Consider the following 16350-nt stretch of genomic DNA (forward strand, 5'->3'; position numbering starts at 1 on the left):
CCGACTTCAACTGTACCTCTCTGATTGTGTATTTATTTCTATAATTTAAAACAGCATGGCCAGAAACAAAGCAATGCATATAAAATTTCAAAACAGGTACAGATTAACTAAGAATATAATATTACATTCTTAATAATTAGCAAAAAAAAACATTTTCTCCCTTGCTTCAGAGGATGTGCTTTGATTGTCTTGCCCATGTGCTTTTTGTGTGGCATTCTAGTTTGAATATTCACAAATATAGTAAGTGAACGGCTACTGTGTTTTACTTTGGTAGTGTTACATTTTTTTCCCCACAACGCTAAGTATTTTACTGTAATCTAATGGATTCAGTTTATACAGTACATAACTGTTGATTATATAATCATTTACTGTGACAGTTAAGGGATTTTCTTACAGTGGAGCTAACCCAAAATTCACAACAATATCCAAGCAACGAACTGCCATTAGGTTACTGTGAAATGCATAATAAACTCAACAGTGCAGCTCTTTATTGTCACATGCTTTTGCAAAGATGGCAGAACTGACAGTATTAAAAGTGGTGATAAACCTTTGATCAACATAACCATCAGCCACTTAAACTGGTACAACACTTCCACTGTGCCACTGTTGGCACAAATACACAAAATTCTGTAATAATTGTTGTTTACTGTACTTTCACTGCAAGCAGTAGCCTGTAGTGTACCGTAAAATTACATTAACTTTTTAACAGTGTAACATTTCATAGTATAAAAGAAAAACATCGTGAAGAGCGAAAGAACAGAATGGTTGTTCACAACCACACAAAAACGAGGTTATTGAGCGGTTCTTTGTCAGGGGTGAGGGTGATATGTCTAACAATTGTTTTTTTTGCATATCATTAAGGGTTCTTTACTGCTGTGATGGTTTAAAAAGTTTTACCCTGCAGGCTACTGGTTGCAGTGAAAGCACGGTAAACAACAAGTTACAGATTTTTTTGTATTTGTGCAAATGGTCGTTGGAAGTGTACCAGTTTAAGTGGTTATGGTTATGGGTAACACTTTATTTGGATAATCCATCTGTAGATGCTCTACAGACTATCAGTAACATTTACCAGCCCTAACTCTTATTCTAACTGTAACTTTAGCAAGCAGTTGCTTATCAACAGATAGTTTGTTGACAATATGACCATCTGTAGAGCATCTACAGATGGACTATCCGGGCTATCCAAATAAAGTGTGTTCTGTTATGTTGTAAAGGTTGAGCACCTTTCATCACATTTCACAGTAACTTAATAGCAGTTAGTTGCCTGGAAGTTGCTGTGAATTTTGCATTACCTAACTGGCACCCAAGTGTTTGTATGTTTTTGTAAATATCACAGCTCCTCATCTCGGGAAGGGCCACATATTTTATGAGGACAATTGGTACAGCATCTGCTCTCCAACAGCACAGGGGCCCGGGGCACAGTCAGGGCACAAAATTCCATGTTGAACTGCATCTTCGACGATTAATGTCCCTTTGGAGTTGCCCTTTGGAGTTGTATTTTTTCCTCCTTTGTCTGCTCTTGAGTGTTTTGTTTCACTCTTCCCGGCCTTGTGTTGAGCTGCTATCAATCTCAGATAGGCGTTCTGGTGTTTTTTGCCCTCTCTATCTATGTTCTCTGCATACTGTATTTAAGGTCATTCTACAGTTGTTCCATAAAGGGCAGTTATGAAATTAGAAAAACTTTACTTTTTAATTGTTTTGGTGGCTTATGACTTGACGGCGGTCACAATGCCTGCCATGGAATTAATTTGCAATACATGCAGCTATTCAAGTACTATGTAACAAATGTTAATATAATGTTATTACTAGTTCTACTACAAAGTTATGAGCAACTTAATGTAAAGTATTTCCGACTAATGCTGTATGGGGTGTATAGGTATCAAGACAAAATGGACATACATATTTTCAAAATGAATAATGTCTGTTTAAGGGAGTGAGTGTGATGCCCACAGTCTTTCCATCTGTCTCTGGATCAACAGAAATGAGGGGTAAAGGGAACATTTAATAGAGCTTGCTTTACAAATCAACACAGATGTATCCAACAGGTCAACTATATCTTTTTAACCCTTTCAAATACCACATGTTGCTATTTAGTTATCAAATGATACAGTGAGTGCACTGCTATAATCTTACTCTTAGAAAATGATATTGATTTAGCTCATATCTTATTAGTGAAGAGTATTTTGAATCTGCTTTAGATTACTTGTTCGGTGCACTTTGTCAGTGTCTAGTTGTTTGGGGACTCCAAGAGAGGGATGCTTGTTATGGAGACTTTAATGAATGTGGTTGAAGACAGACACAGAGCTAAAGATATAAGACATTTAATGTCTACACAGCTCTGGGTTTACAGTACAACCTGTCCGGAAGGCAGATCTGTGTGTGTGTGTGTGTGTGTGTGTTTGTGTGGTGTGCGTGCATGCGTATGGAATGCGTGAATTGATCTGAGTCATCATTGTCTCCACTCCCACTCTTTCTGAGTTCCCCCTGCTCTCTGTCTAACAACAATGTAGAAAATTCCATGAATACATATTTAAAAAATGACAAACTCACACCTTCGCCACTCTTCTCCCCCACCTCTTCCCTCAGCTCCCCCTGCTCTACGGCTTTCTGTCAACGAATCCTTGGTGGTAGACCCCGGGAAGGACGTGACCCTGTCATGCGAGGTGACCGCCGGATTGCCTAAACCCACCGTCACCTGGTCGCGCTACCTCAACCCGTTGCCGAGAAACTCGTTGGTAAGAAACGGGACACTGGAGTTGCGCTCGGTGACGCCCGCCGACTCAGGCTTCTACAACTGCACTGCAGCCAACAATGTGGGGAACCCGGCCAAGAGGAACGTCAACCTCCTCGTCCGAAGTCAGTGTGTGTTTATGTTTGACTGTTTGGGCATGTCTAGAGGGTTTGAATTTGCACTGATATACTGAAGTGTGTGTGTTTGACTGTTTGCAGTGATATACAGTCGGATCTGAAATTATTGGCAACCTTGATAAAGTTGAGCAAAAAAGACAATACAAAAAAAAAACACAAAAACTGAGCTACAGTATATTGTGTGCTACAATAATGGGAAAATTATATTATTTTATACTAATACAATTGCTCAGAGAAAGAGATTTTGTTTAACAAGTAATGTTTTTTTCTCAAAAAGAAAGGGGTCAAAATTATTGGCACCTGTTTTCAATACCATTCAATACCTCACCTTGCGAGGATAATGGCACTGAGCCTTTTCTAAAAACCCTTCCTCCATACAGAATCTTTGCAGATCCTTGATATCCTTGGACTGCACTCTTCAATTCAAAGCAGAGGTTTTCAATGGGGTTCAAAAAACTTAAATGGCTATTGCAAAATTTAGATTTTGTGGTCAATTAACCATTTCTTTGTGGATTTTGTGTGAGCTTGGGGTTATTGTCTTGCTGAAAGATCCACTTGCGGCGAAGTTCCAGCCTCCTGGCAGAGGCAAGCAGGTTTTTGGCTAAAATGTCCTTGTAATGGATAAAGTTCAGTGTGCCATTGACCTTAAGTGCCCCAGGACCAAAAGAAGCAAAATAGGCCCATAACATCAAAGATCCACCACCATCTTTATGAGGTTATTTTTTGCTCATGCATCATTATTTCAACACCAACCCACCACTGGTGTTTGGCAAAAGAGCTCTATTTTCATGTCATCTGACTATAGCACCGGTTCCAATCCAAGTGCCAATGCTGTTAAGCAAACTTTACATTTGTTGGATGACATGAAAATAGAGCCCTTTGGCCACACACCAGTGGAGGGTTTGAAGAATGCATAAGCAGAAAAATAACCCCATACCTACTGTAAAATAAGGTGGTGGATATTTTGTTCTGTGGCTATCTTGCCAGGTGCACAGAACAGTTGCCCCAGGATTTAAGCTTGTTTAGGTGGTTTCTGAGAAGTTCAATCAGGCTTTCTTGTGTCTCCTTCGGCAGTGGTGTCTTCCTATGTTTACCAATGTCCAAATTAAGTGTTCAAATAAAATAACCCCATCCCTACAATCAATTAGAGTGGAGGTTAGAAAATGCTGTGGGATTGCTTAGCTGCCTCTGGTACTACTACGGGCCTTGAATGTGTGCAAGACATAATGAAATAAAAAGATTGTATTTTGGAGTGCAATGTTCAACCTAGAGTCCAAAAACTGTGTGGGTTTTATTTTTTATTCAAGAGCACATAAAGAGCATGTACAGTACATACAAAACATAACGCTTCAGTCTTTTCACAAGTGCATAATGAGATTCATATGTTAAGAGTACATTTTTCCTGTATAGAGCAAAGAGTCTGAATAAGAATACAATATGGATAAAGCCACATCAGAAAAAACAAAAACAAAAATCCAGAAATTACAAAATTAAACCAGTACAATGTCAGGGACTCTCTAACCACATTTCAATCTAGTCCTCACTGTACTGGGAAAATTGGGATCCGATGACGGGCTTTCAGTTGGTGGTGGGGAGGTGGAAGGTCGTTGGAAGACTTGCTGCAAAACACTAAGTGGGAGACACAAGGTTTGAGTTAACATATAAATACTCCACCAGCTTCATGCCCATTGGTTGAAAGAAAGGAAATGTGATTATTGCATGAGTGAGCCCATAGGTTAGTCATTAATCATGGTGGAATTGCCTTAGAGTGCCACGCTCATAGGCTAAAGTTAATAGGTGAATGACATTCCACACGCTTGCTTATAGTAAAGGAGAGAGGTGACGCTAAGCTGATGAGGTACCATTATGACACTACCCTATAAATATCTACTATGCTGATGAGGTAACATTACAAATACTACCCTATAAATATCTGCTATGCTGATGAGGTATCTTTATAACCACTACCATGTAAATACCTGCTATGCTGATGAGTGAGATAGGAAGCGATGTGAATAACTCTACCTACATGTACATATTACCTCAATTAACTCGACACCGGTGCCTCCGCACATTGACATTGATTCTGTATCGGTACCCCCTGTACAGTCGTGGCCAAAAGTTTTGAGAAAGACACAAATATTAATTTCCACAGAATTTGCTGCTTCAGTGTCTTTAGATATTTTTATCAGATGTTACTATGGAATATTATAATTACAAGCATTTCATAAGTGTCAAAGGCTTTTATTGACAATTACATGAAGTTGATGCAAAGAGTCAATATTTGCAGTGTTGACTCTTCTTTTTCAAGACCTCTGCAATCCGCCCAGGCATGCTGTCAATTAACTTCTGGGCCACAATTTGTGGGTTTTTGTTTGTCCACCCACCTCTTGAGGATTGACCACAAGTTCTTAATGGGATTAAGGTCTGGGGAGTTTCCTGGCCATGGACCCAAAATATCGATGTTTTGTTCCCCGAGCCACTTAGTTATCACTTTTGCCTTATGGCAAGGTGCTCCATCATGCTGGAAAAGGCATTGTTCGTCACCAAACTGTTCCTGGATGGTTGGGAGAAGTTGCTCTCAGAGGATGTGTTGGTACCATTCTTTATTCATGGCTGTGTTCTTAGGCAAAGTTGTGAGTGAGCCCACTACCTTGGCTGAGAAGCAACCCCACACATGAATGGTCTCAGGATGCTTTACTGTTGGCATGACACAGGACTGCTGGTAGCGCGCACCTTGTCTTCTCCGGACAAGCTTTTTTCCGGATATTTATTATTCTTATCTCTTACTTTTTTTTCTTTTTTTTTTAAACTGCATTGTTGGTTAAGGGCTTGTAAGTAAGCATTTCACTATAAGGTCTACACCTGTTGTAATTGGCACGTGACAAATATAATTTAAATTTGATTTGAATTATACGAGTTTACTTGATGAATGAAAAGTGACGATCCATTCAGACCACTATTTATCTGGTCAATATGTCAGTGTGTTATATGTGAACGTATTATAAATTGTACTTTAATGTTTAAGGACTCTTGGAACTCTCCAAATGACGACTAAAAGAGATCCAAATCAAATCAGACCAGCCTTACTGATTGAACTTTCGTAAACTACATATCTTTTGAGGATGCATGTTAATTTTTCCAGCATTTTTTTAGATGATCTTTTAGCCAAAGCAAAGAAATGTGTATCAGTTTGAGTGGAGTGCACAGGAACAATACCTAGAAGGAGATGAAATGTGTCTGGGTGAATATTAATGCATGTGATATCCTATATAACATGTAGAATTTCTAAACCAAATTACTGGATTTTGCCTAAATATATGCGTTAAAGTACCTATTTATTCACTTCGTCCAACACATAGCAGATATTTCTTCGTTCATTTTATGAAGTTTATCAGGACTCATAAAAAAAAGATTTTGTACTTTGAATTGGAACGCCCTTGCTTGGTTACAACTTGGTTACAATTTGTAAGTCGCTCTGGAAAAGAGCGTCTGCTAAATGACTTAAATGTAAATGTAAATGTAGTGGCTTTAAATAGTGTTTTCCATACATTCCCTCAACTCTCCTCTGATATCTGTACATGTAATTCAACTTACCATAAATTCCTACAATTCCCGGGCTCTTGACCAGTTCTGCTATTTTTTGTTATTTTTTGAGCTGATCTTAACTTGTTTCTTCTATTGTTCCATATGACCGAAAATAGCTTCTGAACATTAAAACAGCTATAACTAACCTCAATTTGGATGAAGATTTCTATTTCAATGAACTGGCGGCACAGGACATACCGCTCACCCCAGACCAGGCCCTAATCCCTGACACTCGGAAGAGAAAGAGACGGCAATATAGAGGCCGACGTGTGGGTACCCTGATGAAACTACGGCGGCGATGAAATAAAACGCCTCTACCATCTGTTCTATTGGCGAATGTACAATCACTGGAGAACAAACTGGATAAGCTTCGTTCGAGACTATCCTATCAACGGGACCTGAAGAACTGGAATACCCTATGTTTCTCTGAAAATTGGCTGAACAAGGACATGGATAATATTCCAGCTGTTTTTTTTATATGCATCGGCAGGACAGAACAGCAGTGTCGGGTACCGTGCCTTGCAAAAGTATTCTTCCCCCTCAGCGTTTTTCCTATTTTGTTGCATTACAACCTGTAATTTAAATGGATTTTTATTTGGATTTCATGTAATGGACAGACACAAAATAGTCCAAGTTGATGAAGTGAAATGCAAAACATTACTTGTTTATTAAAAAAAAATATATAATAATAAATGGAAAAGTGGGGGGTGCATATGTATTCACCCCTTTGCTATGAAGCCCCTAGATAAGATCTGGTGCAACCAATTACCTTCAGAAGTCACATAATTAGTTAAATAAAGTCCACCTGTGTGCAATCTAAGTGTTACATGATCTGTCACATGATCTCAGTATATATACACCTGTTCTGAAAGGCCCCAGAGTCTGCAACACCACCGAAGCAAGCGGCACCATGAACACCAAGGAGCTCTCCAAACAGGTCAGGGACAAAGTTGTGGAGAAGTACATATCAGGGTTGGGTTATAAAAAAATATCAGAAACTTTGAACATCCCACGGAGCACCATTAAATCCATTATTAAACAATTGAAAGAATATGGCACCACAACAAACCTGTCAAGAGAGAGCCGCCCACCAAAACTCACAGACCAGGCAAGGAGGGCATTAATCAGAGAGGCAACAAAGAGACCAAAGATAACCCTGAAGGAGCTGCAAAGCTCCACAGCGGAGATTGGAGTATCTGTCCATAGGACCACTTTAATCCGCACACTCCACAGAGCTTCCGTAAAGGAAGAGTGGCCAGAAAAAAGTAATTTCTTAAAGAAAAAAAATAAGAAAACACGTTTGGTGTTTGCCAAAGGGAATGAGGGAGACTCCCCAAACATGTTGTCGAAGGTACTCTGGTCAGATGAGACTATAATTGAGCTTTTTGGCCATCAAGGAAAACGCTCTGTCTGGCGCAAACCGAACACCTCTCATCACCCCGAGAACACCGTCGGGAACTGGCGGGAACTGGAACATGCTGTCGTACATGTCGATCCAGAGCATCCCAACCATACTCAAGGGGTGACATGTCTTGTGAGTACACAGGCCATGGAAGAACTTGGACATTTTCAGCTTCCAGAAATTGTTTACAGATCCTTGCGACATGGGTCTGTGCATGATCATGCTGAAACATGAGGCGATGGCGGCAGATGAATGGCACAACAATGGGCCCCAGGATCTCATTACGGTATCTCTGTGCATTCAAATTGCCATCGATAAAATGCAATTGTGTTCTCTATGTTCTGAACAGAGTGCCCTGTGGTGGTGGGGTTATGGTGTGGGCAGGTATAAGCTACAGGAAATGGCATCAGCAAACCACTAGCCCACACGACGCCATACACACCTGCCATCTGCCCTGCACAATTGAAACCGGGATTCATCCGTGAAGAGCACACTTCTCCAGCATGCCAGTGGCCGTCGAAGGTGAGCTCTTGCCTACTGAAGTCGGTTACGATGCTCAACTGCAAACAGGTCAAGACCGTGGTGAGGACGACGAGCATGCAGATGAGCTTCCCTGAGACGGTTTCTGACAGTTTGTGCAGAAATTCTTTGGTTGTGCAAACCCACAGTTTCATCAGCTGTCCGGGTGGCTGGTCTCAGATAATCCCACAGGTCAATTCTTTGGCAACATATCTGGTGGACATTCTTGCAGTCAGCATGCCAATTTCATCTCCCTCAAAACTTGAGACATCTGTGGCATTGTGTTGTATGACAAAACTTCACATTTTAGAGTGACCTATTATTGTCCCCAGCACAAGGTGCAACTGTGTAATGACCATGCTGTTTAATCAGCTTCTTGATATGCAACACCTGTCAGTTTGATGGATTATCTTGGCAAAGGAGACATGCTCACTAACAGGGATGCTAACAAATTTGTGCACAAAATTTGAGAGAAACAAGCTTTTTGTGTGTATTGAACATTTCTGGGATCTTTTATTTCAGCTCATGAAACATGGGGCCAAAACTTTAGATGTTGCGTTTATATTTATTTTCAGTATATATCAGCACCAATGTGGCTTTCGTAAAATCTACTCCACAGATATGGCTCTTTTGCAACTTGTGGATAAAATCTTTACATCCCTGAACAACAATGAATACACTCCTGGGATCTTTTTAGATTAGTCTAAAGCATTTGACACGGTTGATCTAAAAATATTACGTTCTAAATTGCATTATTACGGTTTTCATGATTAAACATTTAATTAGCTATATAGTTATGCGTATGATAGAGAACAATTTGTTCATGGAAATGGGAGTGTATCTACCAGGGCCAATAATTGGACCTTTGTTATTCCTAATCTATATCAATGACCTTGCTGCTGTGTCTTCTACCGTACTTCCCACTCTCTTTGCTGATGATACCAATTAGATTTTTATTCACTAATTAATGAAGCCAACTCAGGCATGCCCATATTTTATGAATGGTTCCAGATAAAAACAAAAATCTTTAAATGTAAAAAAAATCCAAGAATAAGAAATATTGTTAAAAAAAAGTCACATCCACTAGATTCTTAATAGATTTTTTTTACTGAACATTTTTTTAACTAGGCAAGTCAGTTAAGAACAAATTCTTGTTTACAATGACAGCCTACCCTGGCCAAACCCTAACCCGGATGAAGCTGGGCCAATTGTGCACCACCCTATTGGACTATCACGGCCGCTTGTGATACAGCCTGGAATTAAACCAGGGTCTGTAGTGACACCTCTAGCACTGTGATGCAGTGCCTTAGACCGCTGTACCACTCAGGAGCCCTGATGAAACGTTGTCCTGGAAAGACCATTGATCAGAAATACAGTGTAGACATTGTTAATGTTGTAAATGACTATTATAGCTGGAAACAGCTGATTTTGTTTTTAATAGAAAATGTACATAGGCGTACAGAGGCCCACTATCAGCAACCATCACTCCTGTGTTTGAACGGCACGTTGTGTTAGCTAATCCAAGTTTAGCATTTTAAAAGGCTAATTGATCATTAGAAAACACTTTTGCAATTATGTTAGCACAGCTGAAAACTGTTCTGATCAAAGAAGCAATAAAACTGACCATCTTTAGACTAGTTGAGTATCTGGAGCATTAGCATTTGTGGGTTCGATTACAGGCTCAAAATGGCCAGAAAGAAAGAACTTTCTTCTGAAACTCGTCAGTCTTTTCTTGTTCTGAGAAATCAAGGCTATTCCATGCGAGAAATTGCCAAGAAACTGAAGATCTCGTACAACGCTGTGTACTACTCCCTTCACAGAACAGTGCAAACGGTCTCTAACCAGAATAGAAAGAGTGGGAGGCCCCGGTGCACAACTGAGCAAGAGGACAAGTACATTAGTGTCTAGTTTGAGAAACAGACGCCTCACAAGTCCTCAACTGGCAGCTTCATTAAATAGTACCCACAAAACACCAGTCTCAACAGTGAAGAGGCGACTCCGGGATGCTGACCTTCTAGTGTACAGTGAGGGAAAAAAGTATTTGATCCCCTGCTGATTTTGTACGTTTGCCCACTGACAAAGAAATTATCAGTCTATAATTTTAATGGTAGGTTTATTTGAACAGTGAGAGACAGAATAACAACAAAAAAATCCAGAAAAAAACGCATGTCAAAAATGTTACAAATTGATTTGCATTTGCATCCCTCACTGTATATATATTTTTTTACGAGCACCTTATAAACTGTATGCACCAAAAACCCTGTTGTTTTGACAAATGGCAATTTATCACTCATATTGATTAGGGGGTAAATCAGGTTGTACATTTACTTTACATGTATGTGCTGTCTGCAGCAAAGTGATGAAATCTGTTGGTATTATCACAAAGATGAGTGGTTTGGTTCATCAGGCTTGCTTCCTAACTCTATACTATAGCTTAATTTACCCATATCTCATTTACTATAATATTGTCTGGGCCAGTACATATGCATCCTACCTATACAAGTTACTCATCAACAAAAGACTAGACACCTTCTCTAATTACCTTGCTCCATCTGCACCTTTGTTTAAGAAACACCAATTATTTCATCTTCAAATACTCATACCTCCCAGTTTACCTAAACCCTTCAATGGATTATTCCAGGTTAATTTTGAAATGCATCTACAGTATATAACACAAGACACTGTGATAACCTTCACCCTCCCCACTGCTGCACCTCACATAGTCAAATCTCTATCAGATATAGAGGTACCATACTCTGGAATTCTTATCTTCACATTGACAAAACATCATCCCTCAATAGCTTCAAGAAAATACTGGGGATCAGCCTGATAAACCAAACTACTCAGTAATCAACTCCATATAGCCTAACTCTCACATGCACACAAACACATTTAAACAAAACTTGATTTATTTTTCGTGATTACTAATCAATTAATTTCTACATTTATAATTAGTAGGTTTTGTTATCTGTTTTAACAAACATAGATTGCCCACCCTAGTCACACCCTGACCTAACCAAATAGAGAAAAAAAGGGATCTCTAAGGTCATGGCGTGACACTCGGGCTTCCAACCACACCTGCACAGAGTTTTTTTGTTGTTGTTATCTGTGTTGTTGTCTATCACTTGTTTTCTTTGGTGCGAATAAATAAACCCATTAAATATAGTTTGATGTCATTAGTTCCAGTACATTACATCAATATTAATTACAACATTTTCGTTGATCGGACACAACAGTTCTATATTAATTTCTGTTTTATTCACCTGTAAGAAAGCCTGTCCCTTTAAGAGTGACTGACGGCATCACAGCTAGCTCAGTGTTAATTAACCTCCAAAATTCAGCATGCCATCTGTGGCTGAGCAGAGATTCTCCAGTTTTATAACAATATTATTCTGATTTATCCTTTAATATTGACTCCTGATGAAGTTGTCAATGTTAGGGTTTAGTCATATTTTCACCATTGTACAGCATTTTATGCACTTGTTTTGATGCTAGCTAAGACACTACTGTTAGCCACATTTTGCCTGTCACTTGTAGCCATTGGTATGTTGTATTTGAGTCACTGTATTGTTATAACAGTTGAGAAACATTATTATAGGAAAGTCAACCCCAATTGCCATGATTTCTGGTAGATCATCAAAATCAATCCATCACATCACATTTTTGGACTCATTCAGTTTGTACCTAATTAATAACTAGAATACTATTGGAAATTCATGTTGGAAGTTCCATTTATATTGAAACGCATTAAGAAGGAAAGAAATTAGACAAATTAACTATGGCACACCTGTTAAATGCATTCCAGGTGACTTAGAAGCTGGTTGAGCGAATTCCAAGAGTGTGCAAAGCTGTCATCAAAGCAAAGGGTGGCTACTCTGAAGAATCTCGAATATAAAATAAAATGTGTTTAACACTTTATTTGTTTACTACATGATTCCATGTGTGTTAGTTCATAGTTTTGATGTCTTCAGTGTTATTCTGCAATGTAAAAATCTGTCAAACTAAACAAAAAACATGGAATGAGTAGATTTCTGGTAGATCATCAAGATAAATCAATCACATCATGTTTTTGGACTACCTAATTAATAAGTGGATTACTATTGGAATTTCATGTTGAAAGTTTCATTTATATTACTGTAAGTTGAAAATGATGCTGCTGCTGCTTCCTGTTGACAACAACTTTTGATAAATAGTCCTATGTCAATTTTTTTTTGGAAGTGTCCAAATCAATAATCAATAAACAGTTTGTGATATATTGAAAACATAAACATAAAATGTACTACCTACACATACAGTTGAAGTCGGAAGTTCACATACACCTTAGCCAAATACATTTAAACTCAGTTTTTCACAATTCCTGACATTTAATCCTAGTAAAAATTCCCTGTCTTAGGTCAGTTAGGATCACCACGTTATTTTAAGAATGTGAAATGTCAGAATAATAGTAGAGAGAATTATTTATTTCAGCTTTTTTTTCCTTCATCACATTCCCAGTGGGTCAGAAGTTTACATACACTCAATTAGTATTTGGTAGCATTGCCATTAAATTGTTTATCTTGGGTCAAATGTTTTGGGTAGCCTTCCACAAGCTTCCCACAATAAGTTGGGTGAATTTTGGCCCATTCCTCCTGACAGATCTGGTGTAACTGAATCAGGTGTGTAGGCCTCCTTGCTCACACACGCTTTTTCAGTTCTGTCCACACATTTTCTATAGGATGGAGGTCAGGGCTTTGTGATGGCCACTCCAATACCTTGACTTTGTTGTCCTTAAGCCATTTTGCCACGACTTTGGATGTATGTTCGGGGTCTTTGTCCATTTGGAAGACCCACTTGCGACAAAGCTTTAACTTCCTGACTGATGTCTTGAGATGTTGCTTCAATATATCCACCTAATTCTCCTTTCCTCATGATGCCATCTATTTTGTGAAGTGCACCAGTCCCTCCTGCAGCAAAGCACCCCCACAACGTGATGCCGCCACCCCCGTGCTTCATGGTTGGGATGGTGTTCTTCGGTTTGCAAGCCTCCCCCTTTTTCCTCCACACATAACTAGGGTCATTATGGTCAAACAGTTCTATTTTTGTTTCATCAGACCAGAGGACATTTCTCCAAAAAGTACGATCTTTGTCCCCATGTGCAGTTGCAAAACGTAGTCTGGCATTTTTATGGCGGTTTTGGAGCAGTGGCTTCTTCCTTGCTGTTGTTCCGGGATTGATTTGCACTTTTTGCATCAAAGTACGTTCATCTCTAGGAGACAGAACACGTCTCCTTCCTGAGCGGTATGACGGCTGTGTGGTCCCATGGTGTTTATACTTGCGTGCTATTGCTTGTACAGATGGACGTGGTTCCTTCAGGCATTTGGAAATTGCTCCCAATGATGAACCAGGCTTGAGTAGTTCTCCAATGTTTTTTCTGCGGTCTTGGCTGATTTCTTTTGATTTTCCCATGATGCCAAGAAAAGAGGCATTGAGTTTGAAGGTATGCCTTGAAATACATCCACAGGTACACCTCCAATTGACTCAAATGATATCAATTAGCCTATCAGAAGCTTCTAAAGCCATGACATTTTCCGGAATTTTCCAAGCTGTTTAAAAGCACAGTCAACTAACTGTATGGAAACTTCTGACCCACTGGAATTGTGATACAGTGATTTGTAAGTGAAATAATCTGTCTGTAAACAATTGTGGAAAAATGACTTGTGTCATGCAGAAAGTTAATGTCCTAACCGACTTGTCAAAACTATAGTTTTAACAAGAAATTTGTGGAGTGTTTGAAAAACGAGTTTTAATGCGTCACAATAGTAATCATACAGTACCAGTCAAAAGTTTGGACACACCTTCTCATTCCAGGGTTTATCTTTAGTTTGACTATTTTCTAATAATAATATTGAAGACATCAAAACTATGAAATAGCACCAATGGAATCATGTAGTAACCAAAAAAGTGTCAAACAAATTTTATTTTACATTTGAGATTCTTCAAAGTAGCCACCCTTTGTCTTGATGACAGCTTTGCACACTCTTGGCATTCTCTCAACCAGCTTCATGAGGTGGACACCTGGAATGCATTTGATTTAACAGGTGTGCCTTTAACAGGTGTGAATTTCTTTCCTTCTTAATGTGTTTCAGGCTATCAGTTGTGTTGTGACAAGGTTGGGGTGGTATACAGAAGATAGCCCTATTTGGTAAAAGACCAAGTCCATATTATGCCAAGAACAGCTCAAATAAACAAAGAGAAATGACAGTCCGTCATTACTTTAAGACATGAAGGTCGGTCAATACGGAACATTTCAAGAACTTTGAGTCCAGTCGCAAAAACCATCATGCGCTATGATGAAACTGGCTCTCATGAGGACCGCCACAGGAAGGGAAGACCCAGAAGTACCTCTGCTGCAGATGATAAGTTCGTTAGAGTTACCAGCCTCAGAAATTGCAGCCCAAATAAATGCTTCACAGAGTTCAAGTAAGAGACACGTCTCAACATCAACTGTTCAGTGGAGACTGCGTGAATCAGGCCTTCATGGTCGAATTGCTGCAAAGAAACCACTTCTAAAGGACACCAATAGGAAGAAGAGACTTGCTTGGGCCGAGAAACACAAGCAATGGACATTAGACCGGTGGACATCTGTCCTTTGGTTTGATGAGTCCAAATTTGAGATTTTTGGTTCTAACTGCCATGTGTTTGTGAGACGCAGAGTAGGTGAACTTATGATCTGCATGTGTGGTTCCCAATGTGAAGTATGGAGGAGGAGGTGTGATGGTGCTTTGCTTGTGACACTGTCTGTGATTTATTTAGATATCAAGACACACTTAACCAGCATGGCTTCCACAGCATTCTGCAACGATATGCCATCCCATCTGGTTTACGCTTAGTGGGACTATCATTTGTTTTTCAACAGGACAGTGACCCAAAACACACATTCAGGCTGTGTAAGGTCTATTTGACCAAGAAGGCGAGTGATGGAGTGCTGCATCAGATGACCTGGCCTCCACAATCACCCGACCTCAACTCAATTGAGATGGTTCGGGATGATTTGGACCTCAGAGTGAAGGAAAAGCAGCCACCAAGTGCTCACCAAATGTGGAAACTCCTTCGAGACTTATGGAAAAGCATTCCTCATGAAGCCGTTTGAGAGAATGTCAAGAGTGATCAAAGCTGTCATCAAGGCACAGGGTGCCTACTTTGAAGAATCACAAATATTGATTAGGGGGGAAATCAGGTTATATGCGCTGTTGAAACTAACACAACTAAAAAAACACATGGAAACTGTAAATATTGTTTACTTCACTCATTAGAGGACAACCTGCTGAAGACAACCAGATACATTTTGGAGTGATTCATTTTGATTTTACGGTCGCCAAAACAGAAAAAGAAACGCAACACTTATTTGTCAATCACTCATTGTTACATCATGTTGAAATCAATAGATAGAGAGGGGTTGGTTTGCACTTCCTGTTCGAACTAACCTTACTAAAAAAACACACAGAATCTGTGAATAATATGTATATCAGAGGACAACTTGTAGAAGAAAGCCAGCTACATTTTGGATTGTTGCATTTTGTTTCAATTGGGTAGCCAACTCAGAAAGGTAAACACAACACTATTTTGTTAATCACTCATATCGATATCAATTTGAAATCAATAGAGCAGGGGCAAACGTTTGGGGTGTATGCACTGTTTTAAACTAACACCATTCAAAGGCCGCACTGAATAAAAAAACAAAAAATAAAATGTGTATCACTAGTTAGAAGAGAATTTGTCTAAAGACAGTCATCTAAATTCTAGAAATGTCAGATGGAAGTTTTGGGAGGCTGCCGAAACGGAAAAGAAAACAAATCAGTTGCTTTGTTATTTAACTTCAACTAATTACGACCCGCCGTAGGATATCAACAGTGACAAGGGATGGCTGTTATTTGAGTGATAGTTTCACTCTCAAATCCATGTACGGGTGTGTGTATTTTATACCTGGAGCGCAC

General features: G+C 39.3%; 1 protein-coding gene across 1 annotated transcript in view; it reads left to right on the forward strand.

Annotated features, from left to right (window-relative positions):
• The window catches only part of LOC106610595 (MAM domain-containing glycosylphosphatidylinositol anchor protein 1), a 401645-nt gene that overhangs the window by 253138 nt on the left and 132157 nt on the right, over nucleotides 1-16350 (forward strand). Inside the window, exon 7 of the mRNA XM_014209988.2 lies at nucleotides 2587-2856. Within this exon, the coding sequence (XP_014065463.1) occupies nucleotides 2587-2856 (270 nt within the window). The remainder of the gene's footprint in view (nucleotides 1-2586; nucleotides 2857-16350) is intronic.

The sequence above is a fragment of the Salmo salar genome, chromosome ssa09 (genome assembly GCF_905237065.1).
Source record: "Salmo salar chromosome ssa09, Ssal_v3.1, whole genome shotgun sequence".
Classification (NCBI taxonomy): Eukaryota; Metazoa; Chordata; class Actinopteri; order Salmoniformes; family Salmonidae; genus Salmo; species Salmo salar.